The following is an 18,220-nucleotide window of genomic DNA, read 5'->3' as shown; positions in this document are numbered from 1 at the left end:
CGCCCACAACTCACTTGTGTTCTACTTGTGCATATAACATCAACACATAAAACCTAGGCTCGGATGCCACTGTTGGGGAACGTAGTAATTTCAAAAAAAATTCCTACGCACACGCAAGATCATGGTGATGCATAGCAACGAGGGAAGAGTGTGATCTACGTACCCTTGTAGACCGACAGCGGAAGCGTTAGCACAACGCGGTTTATGTAGTCGTACGTCTTCACGGCCCGACCGATCAAGCACCAAAACTACGGCACCTCCGAGTTCTAGCACACGTTCAGCTCGATGACGATCCTTGAACTCCGATCCAGCAAAGTGTCGGGGAAGAGTTCCGTCAGCACGACGGCGTGGTGATGATCTTGATGTACTACCGTCGCAAGGCTTCGCCTAAGCACCGCTACAATCTTATCGAGGATTATGGTGGAAGGGGGCACCGCACACGGCTAAGAATATGATCACGTGGATCAACTTGTGTGTCTAGGGGTGCCCCCTGCCCCCGTATATAAAGGATCAAGGGGAGGAGGCCGGCCGGCCCCTATGGCGCGCCAAGGAGGAGTCCTCCTCCTAGTAGGAGTAGGACTCCTACTAGGAGGGGGAAAGAAGTGGGGAGGGAGAAGGAAAGGGGGGCGCCCCCCCTCTCCTAGTCCAATTCGGACCAGGGAGGAGGAGGCGTGCGGCCCACCTTTGGCTGCCCCCTCTCTCTCCACTAAGGCCCATATGGCCCATTACTTCTCCGGGGGGGTTCCGGTAACCCTCCGGCTCTCCGGTTTCTTCCGAAATCACCCGGAACACTTCCGGTGTCCGAATATAGCCGTCCAATATATCAATCTTTATTTCTCGACCATTTCGAGACTCCTCGTCATGTCCGTGATCACATCCGGGACTCCGAACTAACTTCGGTACATCAAAACTCATAAACTCATAATATAACTATCATCGAAACCTTAAGCGTGCGGACCCTACGGGTTAGAGAACAATGTAGACATGACCGAGACACGTCTCCGGTCAATAACCAATAGCGGAACCTGGATGCTCATATTGGCTCCTACATATTCTACGAAGATCTTTATCGGTTAGACCGCATAACAACATACGTTGTTCCCTTTGTCATCGGTATGTTACTTGCCCGAGATTCGATCGTCGGTATCTCAATACCTAGTTCAATCTCGTTACCGGCAAGTCTCTTTACTCGTTTCGTAATACATCATCTTGCAACTAACTCATTAGTTGTAATGCTTGCAAGGCTTATGTGATGTGCATTACCGAGAGGGCCCAGAGATACCTCTCCGACAATCGGAGTGACAAATCCTAATCTCGAAATACGCCAACCCAACATTCACCTTTGGAGACACCTGTAGAGCTCCTTTATAATTACCCAGTTACGTTGTGACGTTTGGTAGCACACAAAGTGTTCCTCCGGTAAACCAGAGTTGGATAATCTCATAGTCATAGGAACATGTATAAGTCATGAAGAAAGCAATGGCAACATACTAAACGATCGGGTGCTAAGCTAATGGAATGGGTCATGTCAATCACATCATTCTCCTAATGATGTGATCCCATTAATCAAATGACAACACATGTCTATGGTTAGGAAACATAACCATCTTCGATTAACGAGCTAGTCAAGTAGAGGCATACTAGTGACACTTTGTTTGTCTATGTATTCACACAGGTATTATGTTTCCGGTTAATACAATTCTAGCATGAATAATAAACATTTATCATGATATAAGGAAATAAAATAATAACATTATTATTGCCTCTAGGGCATATTTCCTTCACTGTCTCCCATCTTGCAACAATGGATATGCACACCCAATCCCGGTTCATCGCATTGCTCAACACCTCCTCTCTTCATCTACAACTTTCGACGGGCAAGTCATGGGCCAATGGTATCCGGAGGGTCGTGGCGACGCCGCCCTCACACTCCGGGGCCTTTGTCCTCATCACGACCGACGCCTTGGTGAAGGAGGAGATCGTCATCTCCTTTAGCGACGAGAAGGACCAGCCGCTGCAGCAGCAGCTGGCGACGCAAGACGCGGTGTACGCTATTATGATGAGTACGAGCAGCAGATGGAGGTCATACTCCATCGCTCCGTTCTCCACATCAATGGCCCAACGGCGGCAACGGAGACACTCCTCCATGTCAAGCCGGACACCTGCAGCCCCTCATGCTCTTCATCGCGCAAGCGCGACATCCAAATTGGACACCGCATCCAATTCGGAAAATGCTATATTATACAAGTGAGGAGTATCACTTTATTTATTAGCTTGTAAACTCATTTTGGAAAAGCTACCTTCATAGTGTAAAGTATCATAGTAGTAGTGTCATGGATGACTTCATTTATTAGCTTGTAGGTTTATATTGAAAATGTTATGTTTCACAAACATCTCTATCTTTATTAACTCATTGCCACATAGGCAAATTAACCTCGGATGCATTACGTTATTAGCTAAATTACACCACTGTGAGCAGTTTGTGCATATTTACTGCACATAACTAGAACGCTTTGTCTTAAATATATATGAAGAATATCGATTTTTTCTTTTTCGATACTCCCAACTGGGCAATAAAGGCAACAGCTAAGCAATTACTCACAACAACTAAGAATGTAACTTTATACGCTACTAGGGTAAATGCGAGTGACCCGTACACTTATGTTCTGGTACGATTAGTAACGCATTGCAGCCTATAATTGGTAAAGCATCCGACCAGGATATCCACCGTCACATTGATTATCAACTCCCAAGATATTCAATGCAGTTCAACACATATTTTGTAGTCCATCAGTTTCATAATGTAGTGCATATAGATTTTTTTTAAAATTAAACCTCATATATTTTGACCAAGTTTGTAGAGAAAAATATTTACATCTAAAATGTCAATCATATATCATTACAATGTCTGCTAGCAACACTTTCTTTCCAAGAAAAAGCTTAGGGTTTCTTCGCCTCCCGCCGGCGTCGCCGCCGGTCCGCCTCGTCTCCAGTGGCCTGGTCATGGCGGTGCGGTGGATCTCGGCCCTTGCCGGCGGGAGGGTTCCGTTTTTAGATGTTTCTTCAATTTTTGTTAGGGTTTGTGTTCTGCTTAGGAAGACGAGACGGCGGCGGCTCCCTGAAGATGGAATAAAGTTTTCCCCGCCTAGTTCCCGTTTTCGGTGGTGTGTCTAGCATCGTCGATGGGTGTGTGGAGGTGTGTCTCCGGTGGATCTATCCTGGGTGGATTTGCTCGGATCTGGTCGTAGTTCGTCTACGTTTATGTTTCTTCAGGTTGGATCATTCTAATCTACGCCACTCTTCATCGGCGGCGGCTGCTGTTCTTTTGCGCTGGTCCTATGGGACCTTAACACAACAACTTCTCGACTGTCTACTACAACAAGTTTTGCCCGGCTCCGGCAATGGAGGGGCGATGACGGCAGCGCGCCTTCGGCTCGCTTTAGTGTTTGTAGTCGTCGCTAGGTGGTCTACGGATCTGGATGTAATTTTTATTATTTTTGATGTACGTTGTATTGCCATGATTGAAGATGAATAGATTGAAAGTTTTCTCACAAAAAAAATATATCAATAGGTTCTTTATAAGATGTACATATAAATAAGTTACTCTATAAACTTAAGCAAAGTTTGTAAAGTTTGATTTAAAAAAATCTATACGCATTACATATGAAACGGAAGAAGTAATATTGTTGATACTCAAGTCTGGGCATGAAACTAACCATGCACGCCCTCTCAAAAGGCCCCACCCTCTTGCGCTCCTGCGTAGAAAGTCTATAGGTACGACCAAGCACGCATCGTACAAACAACTCAATCTCGATGGGGTCGAGTACCCGCCATCCCTCTTACTCTAAAAAATGACATGAAGTTCAAAAACCATAAGTTGCGGTATCGGCAGGAGGACAGAGGGTACCTAGTTGCAGACGGATCTTGGATGGACGGCGCCATAGTAAAAGACGAGCGCGCGTTTGGGTGATGGTTGCGGACGTCTAACAATGCCTGGGTGGTGGCTGAAAAGGTACAACGGCGACATCAAAACAGGATGGCGCGAATGCAAAACAAGGAGGAGCAGGGACCGATTGAAAGGCAATGTGACCGGAAGAGGAATTTAAGTAGACCAAGGGTGTCGGAGTCCTGCGTGGCGGCGTTGCGGGCCCGCAAGCCCCCTTAGCGTATGGTACAAACTTAAACTATCATAAGATTGAGCACTAGGGCGGACTTTATCCTACTATGATCATCACGTGTTTCTTAAACAACAACGTGTTACCACTGTCTCCCATTTCGCAACAATGGATATGGACACCCAATCCCGGTTCCATCATTTCATTTCAATCCTCGAGTCGAATATACACGTATTCCCGGGGCTGTCCTGCAAAAAGCCACGCCCGCCCGCCGCACGGTTCCGTGTGGCACACGGACCCGTGACCCGACCCACGACGACGACCCCGAAAGCTGGACGGCCCTCGGCTCCGAAAACCGAGCCAGAGTCCCTGGCCCCAGAGCCAGCCAGCCAACCGGGGTCCGGTCCGCGGCTCGTCCGCCCACCGCGTGGTGCACATGCCGCGAAATAACTCCACCCCCCACGAACCCGAGTCCGGCCTGTACCCGGCCATTCCCAAACCCTCGACGCCGACCCTTTCCTGGGGCTCGCTCGCTTTTAAAAATCCCCCAACCCGGAACGAAATTTTCCCCTTGGCCTCCTGCTCCTCTTTTCCACCACTTCGACGCGGACGGCATCTCCTCAGCCCACCGCACCGCAGCGCAGCCGCCCCCCACCCCCGCCACGATTAAAAACGAGGGCGAGAGAGAAAGGGGCCTCGGGCTCGTCCGGCGGAGAAAAAGCAAGGCCCCGCTCCCGCGGCGAATTGCATGATCGAATCGCGCCGCGGCGGATGATGGCGGAGGAACCGGCGATGGATTTCGACGACGGGGGCTTCGGCGGCGGCGCCGAGGACAACCTCTCCATGCCCCTCGGCGACTTCATGGCCTTCCTCGAGAGCGAGCCCGCCGACGACGGGGAGGACCCGCAGCCCGAGGTGCGTGCGTCCGTGCCTTTTGCCGCCCCGCCCCTGCTCTAATTCGCATCTCGCTCGGACCGGCCGGATCCAATTCGGTAGGCAGGGTTGGCCGCGCCCGGGGCTAGGGTTTTGGATTGCGTCGGAGCGGACGCGTACGACTGTTTGGGGTGCCATGCCCCCCCCCTACATATCCGCAATTCGCGATGCCTGGGGTCTTGTCTCTTAGACGCCGTGCCTTTTCGAGTGAGATGTGTGTGAGCCAAGCGTGATCAAGCCTTGGCAAGGGATTCGGTGCGACTTTTTAGTTTGGGTGGAGTTATTTTTTTTGTTTCTCCCTACTAAGTGGCACACACATGCTTGTTGATGCTAAAAGCTCAGTTATAGCATGAGATGCAATTAAGTTATGCCGTCTATATATGTGCTTGTTAAATGTTGTTGGGAAATGACATCCATCTTTTGGTATTTGAACCCAATCACATGAGCAATGGTCATATGGTGCTGCCTTTGTCACTGGAGGTTGTTGACTTGAAGAGGCTTCGGCCCTGATGCATTGGGTCCAAAAAATGGCCGAGTGTTAGGTCACTGCCCTCGCCTGTGGTAGTATGGCAGCTGAGCCGATTGGGGTGGTTGGTAGCAACGAGTCTATGATGAGATATGTGGACTAGTGCTGACTAGTTAGGTCGTTGATGATCGCGGCATGTGGCCAAGTGAGGATTATAAGGGGTTAGCAGGAGTTGCATTGTTTTTTCCCTTTTCTGGTATGGTATATCGGCTCCCAATTCTTGTTTCGATGTGTAGGGTAGATATGTATGCATCTACCTCTACTTTCTAGTTGCTTATATGATCTCCAGAGTGTGAGAACGGTTAAGTTTTTCTTTTTGTCAGCATTCAGCTATTTGTTGTCACTTCTTGGGTGTGCTTATGGAGCGAAGGAGTTACACTCAGATATTCTAAGCTGGCTGTAATTTTATTATAAAAATTAGATGAATCAGTTTGATTTGATTTTCTGCGGGGCGATGGTGGGAATCTTGGATTCTTACTGTGAGTGACTCAGTGCAGTGTAATACATTGAACATCCAATTATTCATTGGTGATTGGTTGTTATGGTGAAAGGTGTTTCTCCAGTATATGATTGGATTTGGATCAACATGTGACTTTTGAGAGCTCAGCTTGTTACTTGAGCTACTTGATTGTTTGAAAATGTGACACTAAGCTGTTGAATGCTAGGGTTTCAGATTTCATCCATCGGTATTGCGGTAATTTGTTGTTGAATAATCATAGCGCATGTTCCTTTTTCCTAACAAGCCAGAGCATAAAATCAAGTAAAAATGTTCCGTCTACTATTTCTAGCATCATATGGATGCCTGTGCTCAGCAGTTGCAAGATTGTGCGTCTATTTCTAGGCATGCTGTATCATTAATATTTTTTGGAATGTGTCCCTTATGTCATACCCCGTCATTAAATATCATGTTATTCAAATGCAGGCCAATCAAGGTGCGCCAGTGGACAAGACAGGTTTTGCAAATGGTTTTGAAAGCCATGAAGGTATACTGAGCTTTTCAGTTTACCATATGTTTTTACGAGAGCTTTCCTTAAATAAAATCATTGTTAAGCTATTGTTCTATCAATGAGCAGAATTTTTGGAGGATGAAATGCAGGCCAATCAAGATTCCTTAGAGGTGCCAATGGACACGACAGGTTATGCAAATGGATTTGAAAACCATGAAGGTAGACTTAGCTTCTCAGTTCATCATATGTTTTTACGAGAGCTTTCCTTCAACAAATAAAATCATTGTTAAGCTATTGTTTTATCAATGAGCAGAATTTTTGGAGGATGAAGGTTTTTGGTCACACATAGACCCTTCGCAATACCAGATGGAAGCAATGGTTGAACAAGGAGATGGAACCTTTGATGACTCCGATGCTAAGCCTTATGGTTTGGTTGGCAGTGGTGAGAAACAGAAAAATTGCTTTAAACTGACACTTTATGTCGCACTCCGTATGATGCACTATTTATTTGATCATTTCTTCGCAGATTTATCTGGAAACTGCAGAACTACCAATCATAACAACCAACCTTTACCAAGGGACACATTAAACCATATAAATGCTGCTGAAGAAGCAAATGCATCTCCATACGAAGTTCTGTCAAATTGTTCATATGTTGGTGAGCAGTACTTTGGCAAAGCACAGGTCAAAGCAGAGAACCACTTAGAGGGCATGGGGCCACCAACGAATACTTGTATGTCAAATTTCTCCTTGGCAATATATAGCTTGCATCATCTGAGTTTAAAGAAATCATATTCATTTCATATCTACTGCAGATTTGCCACATAATCAGTTCCCAGAGCAATCTGGTTTGAGTGAAGTTAAAAGCGAGGATACAGGGGCAATATTTGATAACACTGGTCAGGCGGGTAATCAATTCATACCAATGAACACATTCTCTTTTGACCATAATGCTGCTATCCCTGATATTTCTTACACTGAGCTGAACATTGGTGAGGCGACTGGAAGCATGAACAATGGCAATAGCAGTTGCCTAACTGTACAGGGAGATTATCTGCAGGCGGAGTTTGGAGAATGTCCCAAAGCAGAGTATGGTTCTCTTGATATGGCTGGTGAAATGTCAATGCATGATTTGCCACATAACAATCAGTCATATGAGATGGAACAGATCCCACAGAATATATGTGAAAGCAGTTCGATGCAGACAGGCTCTCCGGATCAGTATTGTGATGATACATCTTTATCAGGTTACTACATGTCCTCCCCAGATTCATTATCCTGTGAGCAGATCCAGTCTGAATATATTGGTTTCAAGAGTGAGTCTAGCACCGACTCTTCTCCAATACCCTCAAGCAGAAACTCTACTACAGAGGATGCTGATAAATACTTAGGAGGCTCAACAAAACAGTTGCTGAACTCTAGTTTAGTTCCTATCAGCCACCAACACCCGTATAGGAGCCTGACAGATCAAATGCCTCCAGCTTTTCATGAACAATATGATATTCACAGAAGTGGCAACTCCTTTGCTCGGGGGAATTTATCAAGAAGTTGCTTCGGTGCAAATGTCAATGGTGGTTCTGATTTACTTAACCTTAGTAGCCATCGTGCTCCTGGTCATATATTGCCACCCCAGGGAATCCAAGGAAAACTAAATAACTTTCAGCAATCTTTGTCTGCAAATCCTTTTGTTCCTCGATTTGGCGGGATGGCATATAAGTCGCATGATGAAAGGGCGACTCTACGACTCGCATTGCAGGTTATATATCCCTCTGTACTGTTGGATCCTCCTTTTCACACTTATTTAACTTGGTTATACCTGCTATCACGAATCACAAAATCATTGGCCGAATAATGATCATGGCTCATTTGGTTTGGAGGAAACTAAAATGTAGGAATTAGGAGTACTATAGGAATTTGATAGGATGACACTTGTCATCCTAAGGAATTGTCTTGCCTCGGTCCTATGCACAAAATGAGCTTTGACTGGATATGTAGTTTTCTCCAAAAACAAAAGAAACGAATAGTATTCCTACGGATTTTTCCTCTGGAATCCTTGTTTCTAGGTTTTTTGTGTGAAAATCCTCCAAACTAAATGAGACCTTATTGTGAATGATTACTCAAAATCCCCAATTGCAGTTTTTCGTAAGCAACACTTGGGATACTTAATACACACTTTTAGTTTGTTGAGTATCAACATTTAGAAATTCTCTGATAATGTTTATTCACTTGATCTTTCATGTTGGTAATTATTAATTTTTTGGGCAAGTTCCCATATGCTGGTTCTTGAGCTTACTAAGTACTTTCTGTTCTGGTAACTGCTGGTGATTGTGTCTCCCATCTTCCTATGATATCCTATAACCATACCCTATAGAACACTTGGTTTGCCTTTATTGCTGTGAAAACTTAGTGATTGAGCACGGAATTTATCTGATGACGGAGAAAGTAACATCATTCAGTATTTTTTTCTGGCACCTAGTTTTCATGTGCTGCTTCAGTATGCTTAACATATTTGAAGTTTGCCAGGATATATCCCAGCCAAAGTCTGAGGCTAATCCACCTGATGGGCTTTTATCAGTTCCTTTATTGAGGCATCAGGTACACCTTGCAGTCAATGTAATGTGATTCCCTGAAAAATAGTGTCACCAGCTTCTGTGTATTTAGTACTATATTTCATCTTATTTTTACAGAAAATTGCTCTGTCATGGATGGTGCAAAAGGAGAAAAATGGTTCACATTGCTCTGGTGGAATTCTAGCAGATGATCAGGTATACTAGTTAATTTCTCCCTTCTGTTCAGCAAAGTGTGCGAATGTGTCTTAGATGTCATCTGATGCTTTTCAGGGCTTGGGTAAAACTATATCAACTATTTCACTGATATTGACAGAAAGATCACCAGTACCAAGGTCAACTGCCATTAAGCCAGAGCTGTGTGAAGCTGTATCTCTTGACGATGACGAAGACGACCCCACTGATCTTTGTTTGAAAAGGAGGTCACAGACATGTAGCTCTGAAGTGACAACAAGCACTACAGTTAAGACAGAGAATCATATTGTAGAGATTAAGGCCAGGCCAGCTGCTGGGACTCTGGTTGTTTGCCCGACAAGTGTTCTACGGCAGTGGGCGGAAGAACTGAGGAACAAAGTTACCAGTAAAGCTAATTTGTCCTTTCTAATATATCATGGTAGCAACCGTACGAAAGATCCTAACGAGCTCACTAAATATGATGTTGTGCTAACTACGTATTCTATAGTAAGTATGGAGGTACCAAAGCAATCAAGTCCTGATAGCGATGATGAAGAGAAAGGGAAGGCAGACAGATATGGTGCTCCTGTTTCAGGCAGCAAAAAGAGGAAGGCTTCCTCTTCTAAGAAAACTAAAAAGGCCACAACAGAGAAGAGTAACTTACCAGAGAAACCTCTTGCAAGAGTAGCATGGTTCAGGGTTATTCTTGATGAAGCACAAAGTATTAAAAATTACCGAACCAATGTTGCCGGGTCTTGCTGGAATTTGCGAGCCAAAAGAAGGTGGTGCTTGTCAGGGACACCAATACAGAATGCTGTTGAAGATCTCTTTAGCTATTTTAAATTTCTCCGATATGAACCGTATTGTGAATACAAGCATTTTTGCACCATGATAAAAATGCCAATCAGCAGGAACCCAATTAATGGTTACAAGAAGCTGCAAGTTGTTTTGAAGACTGTAATGCTACGTCGGACTAAAGGTCAGTTACTGAACTCACTATTTGTGTTTTCCATCTCTTAGCCTGTGCATATCTAAGAAGTCTTACTTTGTTGTCTCCCAACAAGATGGCTTGCTGATTGTACTTAAACCACATTTTACATTTGACATTTTAATCAGAGTTAACTTTGGCTTAGAATTTATGAAAATTATGATAGTGAAGCTAGTGTTGCTAGTTAATCATCATATTTTTTTATTAATCTTTCACCAAATAACATGTTGAAGAGTTGGAGTTGCTAGGTGTCTTCAGACCATTGATGAAAATATCTTAGTGGATGATACATTAGAGGATGGCATCAAATCATCAATTAGCATGTTAAGCATAATTTGTACCATTTGAAACTTCTATTGGCTATTTCCACAGTTAGTACTCTAAAAATGGGTATTCTAGGTCTTAATACAAGGAACATGCATTATATTATTGACAGATCAAATATATGTTCCTATTGTTTAGAACATTCCCACATTTGAAATTTCTGTCGTTTTATGTTCGTAATCGCTACTGCTGTGCTTTTAATTTCATTTGCGTGCTTATGATCTGGCACCCTGCTATTCCTGTGTAATATTCTTTCTGTTCCAAAGTAGTTGATTTGTGGTCCCCATAATTTTAAACTTTGTAATTGGTGCTGAAAGTTATATTTATTTGGTAATGTAGCGACAATGTTGGATGGAAAACCAATCATTTCCCTACCGCCGAAGACTATATCTCTCAAGGCTGTGAACTTCACAAGTGAGGAGCGTGCATTTTATAACACCCTAGAAGCTGAATCGCGAGCACAATTTAAGGTGTGTTCGCAGTGTTAATTATCCACCCACTTTCTGATGCATTCTTTTATTTATTCTTTCAATATTTTGATTTTTGATATTGTCTTGCTATTTCTCCACAATAAATCAGTCAGGATTATATTCTTAATTATGAATGCTATTCCTTTGTATTGTGAAACATAACTCATATATATTTGGTTAATTTCTATCTATGCTTTTGGAATATATGGATTACATTGCTCCACATACCTGGACAGCAAACATGTTACTTTACTTATGGGATTGGATTAGTACAGTCTGGATAACACACAAAAAAGAACTTGTACAGTCTTGATACTAAACAGTTCATATGAACATTTATGAGATGATGGCATGTTTGACCACTCATTTCATGTTCACTTCACGCCAAGTTGACTATGGCTCCTTATTTATGTGTTCCATTCTTAAACTTAAGGAGCCTACCTACATGGTCAATTGCTCACCTGGTCTAATCTGACAATTTATCTGCAGGTCTATGCAGCTGCTGGTACTGTTAGGCAAAACTACGTGAATATCCTGCTGATGCTTTTACGGCTTAGACAGGCATGTGATCACCCTCATCTAGTTAAAGGTCATGAGTCTAGCTGGACCTCTTCATTGGAGAGTGCGAATAAACTTCCAATGGAACGAAAACAAGAATTGCTGGTTTGTTTGCAATCTTGTTCAGCTATATGTGCTCTCTGCAACGTAAGTGTATTTGCCTCTTCTCTTTCTCACCTATAGTTATAATATCTCCCTAATATCTATGTTTACTCTTTGTATCTACACCATGTTCTACAATATTTCATTTTGCTATTGTCATGCTGCGGGGTGTGGTCTATTGTAATTTATTTGAATAATTGTGGCTCGTAATGTTAAATACTCGAAAGGGGGGTTTGCTTTCTTGGACACACAGAAGGGAAACATTGAAAGGTATTGCAATTTCCTAAGATCGTGTCAGCATAAATCAGAACTAGATAAAAGAAACAAAAACTGGAAAGGAAACCCTTGGCTTCATTCCAGTTTCTTGACCCCAGCTTTGTCATGCCTAATATTCTTCTTCAGTTCATACCTAAATCTTAGCTGACTTAAATTGTGCAGGATGCACCAGAAGATGCTGTCGTTACTACATGCGGGCATGTTTTTTGCAACCAGTGCATATTGGAGCAACTTACTGGTGATGACAGCATATGTCCAGTCTCTAATTGCAGAGTCCGACTTAATGCAACTTCATTATTTTCTCGAGGCACCCTTGAATTCTCGTGCAAATCAACAAGTGAATTCCAGTCTAATGATTCCTGTACAGAGATGGTACATACTGAAAATCAAACTGGGATTGATTCATCTTATGCATCTTCTAAAGTGAGGGCTGCCCTAGATATCATTCTCTCATTACCTAAAGTTGACCCCACCCAAAGTAGTGATAGCACAAAAACAATTGGGCTTGCCTCTGAAAATACCAATGGGATGAGTTCAGAATATGCTGACACCAAGACGACAGAGAAGGCCATTGTTTTCTCTCAATGGACTAGAATGCTGGATTTGCTAGAGGTTCATTTGAAAGCTTCTCATGTGACCTACCGGAGGCTTGATGGAACAATGTCTGTTGCTGCTCGGGAAAAAGCCGTGAATGACTTCAAAACAGTTCCAGAGGTTCGTGTTCAATGATATTTTTTACATGCAACTTTCTCGAGTGTATCACAATTTGTTCTCTGATGATTTCTGCTGTTGGCAGGTTTCTGTTATGATCATGTCTCTCAAAGCTGCGAGTCTTGGTCTAAATATGGTGGCTGCCTGCCATGTGCTTATGCTCGATCTTTGGTGGAATCCTACCACTGAGGACCAAGCTGTTGATAGAGCACATCGTATTGGCCAAACACGACCAGTCACAGTATCTAGGTTAACTGTCAAAGATACTGTTGAAGATCGTATTCTGGCACTCCAGGTAAATTTAAAACCATCAGCGTAAGATCACTTCATTTAGTATGCCTACCCACCTTTTAGACTGGCCAGGATATCGATACTAGGCTACTAGCTATGTGCTCATACTGGCTGTAGGGACCAATGTCTCTCTCTTCAAGAGACTGGTCTCAGTCGCATGAGAGAATTGGTTGGTCAACCGGTAAACCACCGACACCCTGGACTATGAATTCTCGAGTAGGGTGTCTTCACCGTTTTGATCATCGGTCCAGCTTTTAAAAGTATATACGCGTAGGATGCTTAGATTGGCCAGGATATCGATACTTGCTCTGTGCTCAAACTGGCCGTAGGTACCAATGTCCCGGTTTCTCTTAAGAGACTGTTCTCAGTCGAATGAGAAATTGGTGGGTCAAATCAACACCGTGGACTATGAACCATCAAGTAGGGTGTCTTCACCTTTTTTATCAGTGATCCAGTTTTTAAAAGTATAGACGTGTAGGATTCTTGCCTACTCCCGCCCCTACTTTTGAGCAGTGAGAGATACTAAAGAAGTTGGAAAGTCTATTTTTGTAGCTTTAAGTATATCCCTAACATTATTCACATCCTTGTGATGTTGTAAATATATAGCTTCATTTTCCTGGGATCACCTGAGACCAACCGGAACAATAGGTAGGCACCAGAATTCACCTGGACCGAATAGGGTACAACTTGATCACCATACAAAACAGTGCTATCTTTTTGAACCGAAACTGTAGGGAAGGCCCTGACAGTAAAATTTTGTTAGAAGAGAGAAAAATTACAAAAGAGAAACTGCACAAGGGCTATCTTAATACGAAATATTTAATTTCTTGCTTTGAGTTCCAACTGCTCACTCGGTTAAATCCTATGTGATGTAACCCTTCCCATTGGTCCTCGACGAGAGGGTACTATTTATCGATATATTCTGTTTGGCAATGAATTTTTAGATGCACTGTTTCATGCAGTGCGTACTAAGATGTATAATTTGTCTCAGGAGAAAAAGCGGGAGATGGTTGCCTCAGCTTTTGGGGAAGATAAATCTGGTGGCGGTCAGACTCGACTGACAGTGGACGACTTGAATTATTTGTTCATGGTTTAGCATCACCTCCTGAGATGGAACACAATTTTGCTCATGGAATGGTGTAATAGGGGCAGTGATAGATAAATGTTTCTCAGGGGAGGTAACAAATAGCATTTCTATAGGGGCCTAGTGCTTTTAGTTTGTACAGGTGTTGAGATTTTGTAGTTGAAAGATGTCATTGTGGTTGTTAGACCATCCAATTAATTTGGCACTGCAAGTAGGGACCCGACCCTCAGGTTAACTTTCAATTGGCTGCAATGGTGTCGTTTGACTATTATGAAGATATAACAAAGCAAAATGTTGTTAGTTAACTTATATTTGTACAAGTTTTCGTCAGCACATTCTAATCTACTTTTTGGCTTACACGCGTCTGTCTGTTCAGTGCGGTTTTATATAACCATGTGAAAGTTTGAGCGGTGTTCTAGTCTCGTTGTTGGTTTGACGTTGCGTGTGACCTGCTACACAAAAACTGTGGCGACATCTAGTTGGCTCGTATCGGCTATCATCTCACACAGTTATAAGCAATCTAGCAGCTGTATCACCTGATGACTCAACCTAATACCTCAAACTGCCTCAAGATATTTCTTCTTGTTTGGTCCTTTTGACCGATATAATTCATATTTTCATGCTATACAAACCAAACTCAACTCATACAGATATAATTGTACAATCAATCACACCTCCATGTTACAGCACAAGACGAAACACACAAAATCATCGTGAAAGCAGCTTCACAAAATCCACCACATTCACGGCTCCAGAAGTCTATCCCTCACCGAAGACCCTTTGCCAGCATTAGCCCCTGATGACTCGCACTCAGTAACGCCGCCTGGGTTCTGTGTGTTGGACGCACCTCCAACTGATGACACCACAGCAGCCAAGTCAGGCAAAGGGAAGAACGTCGGCACCGGCATCTTCGGTGCCAGCACAGGCAATGGCGCCTCAAACTTCAGGGCATTCAGGGCCTGCCTGATGCTTGGCCTATGCGTGTAGTCAGGATGAGCGCACCATAGTCCAACCACCATCAGATGCTCCATCTGCTTCTCATCGAACTCCCCCTTCAACCTCCAGTCTGCCGCTTGGAGAAGGGCTTTTTTCCCATACAGCTCCCACACCCACGGCACCAGCCTTGCCTTGCTCGGCTCCGCCGTGGGCTCCGATGGCTGTCGTCCGCAAGCAATTTCCAGTGCCACGACGCCGAAGCTGTACACGTCCGACTCTCGGCTTGACTTGCCTGTCGTCAGGCACTCTGGCGCCAAGTAGCCCAGCGTGCCAGCCAGGACGGTGGTGTAGGGCTGGCTGCCATGCTCAACGAGCTTGGCAAGGCCAAAGTCGCCGAGCTTGGCACTGAAGGTCGCATCCAGCATCACATTGCTCGGCTTGATGTCGCGGTGCACAATGCACTGAAGGCATTCCTCGTGAAGGTAGAGCAATGCCGAGGCGAGGCCCAGTGCAATGTCGTACCGTGTCGGCCAGGTGAGGTGCACGCCCTTGCCGTAGAGGTGCTGGTCGACGCTGCCATTGGGCATGAGCTCATAGACGAGCAAGAAGTCGCCACGGTGTTCATGGCACCACCCGACAAGCCGGACCAAATGCCGGTGGCGCAGCTGGCTGATGATGCGTACCTCGGCCGCGTACTCCTTGCGGCCCTGGGTCGACCCCTTGGAGACCCTCTTGATGGCCACCTCCTGACCAAGCTCCTTCAAGAATCCCCGGTAAACAGCACCGAACCCGCCCTGCCCGAGCTTCCTCTGCTCGGAGAAATTATTGGTTGCCGCCGCCAATTCAGCATAACGGAACCTTCTTGGCCCGCTCTGCACGATGAACTCGTCAGTCAGCTCGTCGTACCCCATTGCATCGTCGATATCGACGTAGGGGACACACTCTCCTGTCTTCCTCCATTCCTTCACGAACCAAACAATCCCTGCACCGACGAGCACAACAAGGAATCCACACAATCCCAGTACCACCCACAGCACCACCGTCTGCTCCTTGCTGTCGACGCTGGAGGTGAAATCCCAGTACAGGACCTTGTGCAGCTCGGCGGCCTCGCCGGTGGCGGCGGAGAAGCCAACGGCCACGGCGTCGGGCAGGTGCTCCCTCAAATCGACGGCGTACCACAGAAGGACGTCCGTGGGGGGAGCGTCGCCGTAGGAGAGGGCCACGGTGAGGTTCTTGGCCTCCGCGTCGTACGCGACGCGCGCGTGCGCCGTGCGGCCGTCCTTCATGCTGGTTGGCCAGTCGGCGGTGGCCACGGAGGCGATGCCCCCGAGGTCGATGCCGACGTGGTCGTCGCTGGGGTCCCAATCGTTCCTGTAGGTGTCGAATTCGACGGCGACGAGGGAGCGGCCCCCGTTGCGGGCGGAGGAGTTGAAGAGCCCGAGAAGGCCGCCAGCGGATCTGTTGGGGATGACTGAGGGGAACGGGGAGAGGAAGAAGGCGAGGCCGTCGCCGGAGGCGGCGGAGGGTTCGGGGGCGGAGATGGAGAAGGAGAAGGCGGAGGCGAACGAGGCGGGGCGGCGGGAGACGGGGTCGAGGAGTGGGATGGGGCGGGAGAAGAAGGCCCGGCCGGCGCTGCTGGTGAGGGGCCCGACGCGCTCGTCGCGGGTGAGGCGGATGAACTTGTTGAAGAAGGCGTCGCCCTGGAAGGAGATGCCCGATGGGGCCGAGTCCGAGGCGGCGGTGAAGTTGTAGGTGAAGGAGAATCGCGCGGCGGCCGGCGGCAGGAGGAGGGCGACGGAGAGGAGGAGGAGGAGGAGGAGGAGGGAGGGGACGGCGACGGAGATCCCCATAGAGTGGGTAGGGTGAGCCTTGGCCCTTGGTGGAGGACAGGGTGGGGCCGAGGTTGACTAGAATGAACAAGGCATGAGCTGGATTGCATAAAATCCTACTGCTTGAGACCAGTAAAAAATACGAACTGGGATTAGTGGCTTGTATTATACGTATGGTCACTATCTCTCCAACGCGGCCATGTATTTATCTGCGTATTGGTCCGGACCAGTTCATGGACATTGATGTGAAAACTGGCTATCCAACCGTGTCCATACATTTCAAAGAAATTTGAACAAAATGGCCAAATTTTGCAGATTAGATGATTTCATTCAAACAGATCAAATTCATTGCGTTTTTCATACATTGCAAATAAACAAAAGCGGGCGATATTCTTTTAACCTAATCTAAATGATCGCCAATCGTGGCGGAGTTCGTGTCACACATCTCGTCTTCTTTACGTCTGGCAAGCTCGCCGGCGGTGCATCAACAGGAGGGGAAGAATAGGAGTGGCCTTCTCGGTACCCAAGCCATGGCGGCGTCCCGTGTGCTACTCTTCCTCGCCGGAGTGCGCCCTGTCGACGACGCCGATCTCGTGGTCGTGGCCGTGTGGCACAAACCGCGATGGCGACGCGACCGGCGCTGTCTACGGTTGCCTGGACCTCCTCTCCGGCCACCTCTGTGTCGATCTTTGCGAACATGCGTCCCTCTCCTTCCATAGGACGCGCGATCGCTATAGCTCGTGGCGGATCTCGCGGGCGGTGCGCAGAGACTGGTACATCACCTGCTGCTCATCCAGGAAGTCTTGATCCTCTGTAACCATTGCCGTGACGACATGGTCGTTCGCCTGCTCATCGACGATTTGCCCCTTCATGAGCCGGTGCTCGTCGAGGAGCCGCAGGTTGTACTTTGGTCCTCCCGCGAGAACACAAACACCGGCGACACCTGCAGCTCTTTCGCCATTGCGACGTTGAAGTGCGCCCTTGCCTCCTCCAAGGTGATGCTGGCATGGACCAGCGGGGGCGGTGGCACCAACTCGTCTTCGTACACCTAGTCTGTCGTCTTTGCCCCGTCGCTGCCCTCCGGCGAGCTCGCCGACAAGAGAACCTCTATCCGGTTAGCACGACGGGCCTACCAGGCGGCCGCAATGCCGACCAACTCCTGCTTCTGCTCCGTTGCGAGCCTCTCCCACATCTCTCAAATGCTCACGACGGAGGTGGTGTTGTGCTAGTCGTGCTGGCCAAGGAGGCACCGCTAAAATAGCAGGTGCCGACCAGGACAAGCGGTGGACTATGTCAATGCGGGCACCGGAGTAGGTTTCTCGTTCGTCACGCCTGTTTAATGCCGACATACGGACGGACGTGAACCGGTTTGAATGCGGGTCAGAGCCG

General features: G+C 46.4%; 1 protein-coding gene and 1 pseudogene across 1 annotated transcript; one reads left to right on the top strand and one right to left on the bottom strand.

The window, feature by feature from the left end:
* Positions 1 to 4,681: 4,681 nt before the first annotated feature.
* On the top strand, positions 4,682 to 14,375 carry LOC147980467 (helicase-like transcription factor CHR28). The gene is made up of 14 exons (XM_087547679.1): positions 4,682 to 5,030; positions 6,497 to 6,557; positions 6,648 to 6,740; positions 6,835 to 6,963; positions 7,048 to 7,254; positions 7,337 to 8,277; positions 9,045 to 9,116; positions 9,209 to 9,286; positions 9,362 to 10,241; positions 10,914 to 11,044; positions 11,534 to 11,749; positions 12,143 to 12,694; positions 12,777 to 12,986; positions 13,974 to 14,375. Exons 1-14 carry the CDS (start codon positions 4,887 to 4,889, stop codon positions 14,076 to 14,078), a joined length of 3,819 nt encoding a protein of 1,272 aa, XP_087403805.1. The 5' UTR covers positions 4,682 to 4,886; the 3' UTR covers positions 14,079 to 14,375.
* Positions 14,376 to 14,606: 231 nt separating this feature from the next.
* On the bottom strand, positions 14,607 to 16,926 carry LOC147980466 (L-type lectin-domain containing receptor kinase IX.1 pseudogene; annotated as a pseudogene).
* Between the last annotated feature and the right edge of the window lie 1,294 nt (positions 16,927 to 18,220).

This window comes from Triticum urartu, chromosome 3A (assembly GCF_056163025.1).
Source record: "Triticum urartu cultivar PI428250 chromosome 3A, HENAU_Tu73, whole genome shotgun sequence".
NCBI classification, from domain to species: Eukaryota; Viridiplantae; Streptophyta; class Magnoliopsida; order Poales; family Poaceae; genus Triticum; species Triticum urartu.
Note: the sequence above shows the minus strand (reverse complement) of the source record. Positions and strands in the feature narration are given on the sequence as shown.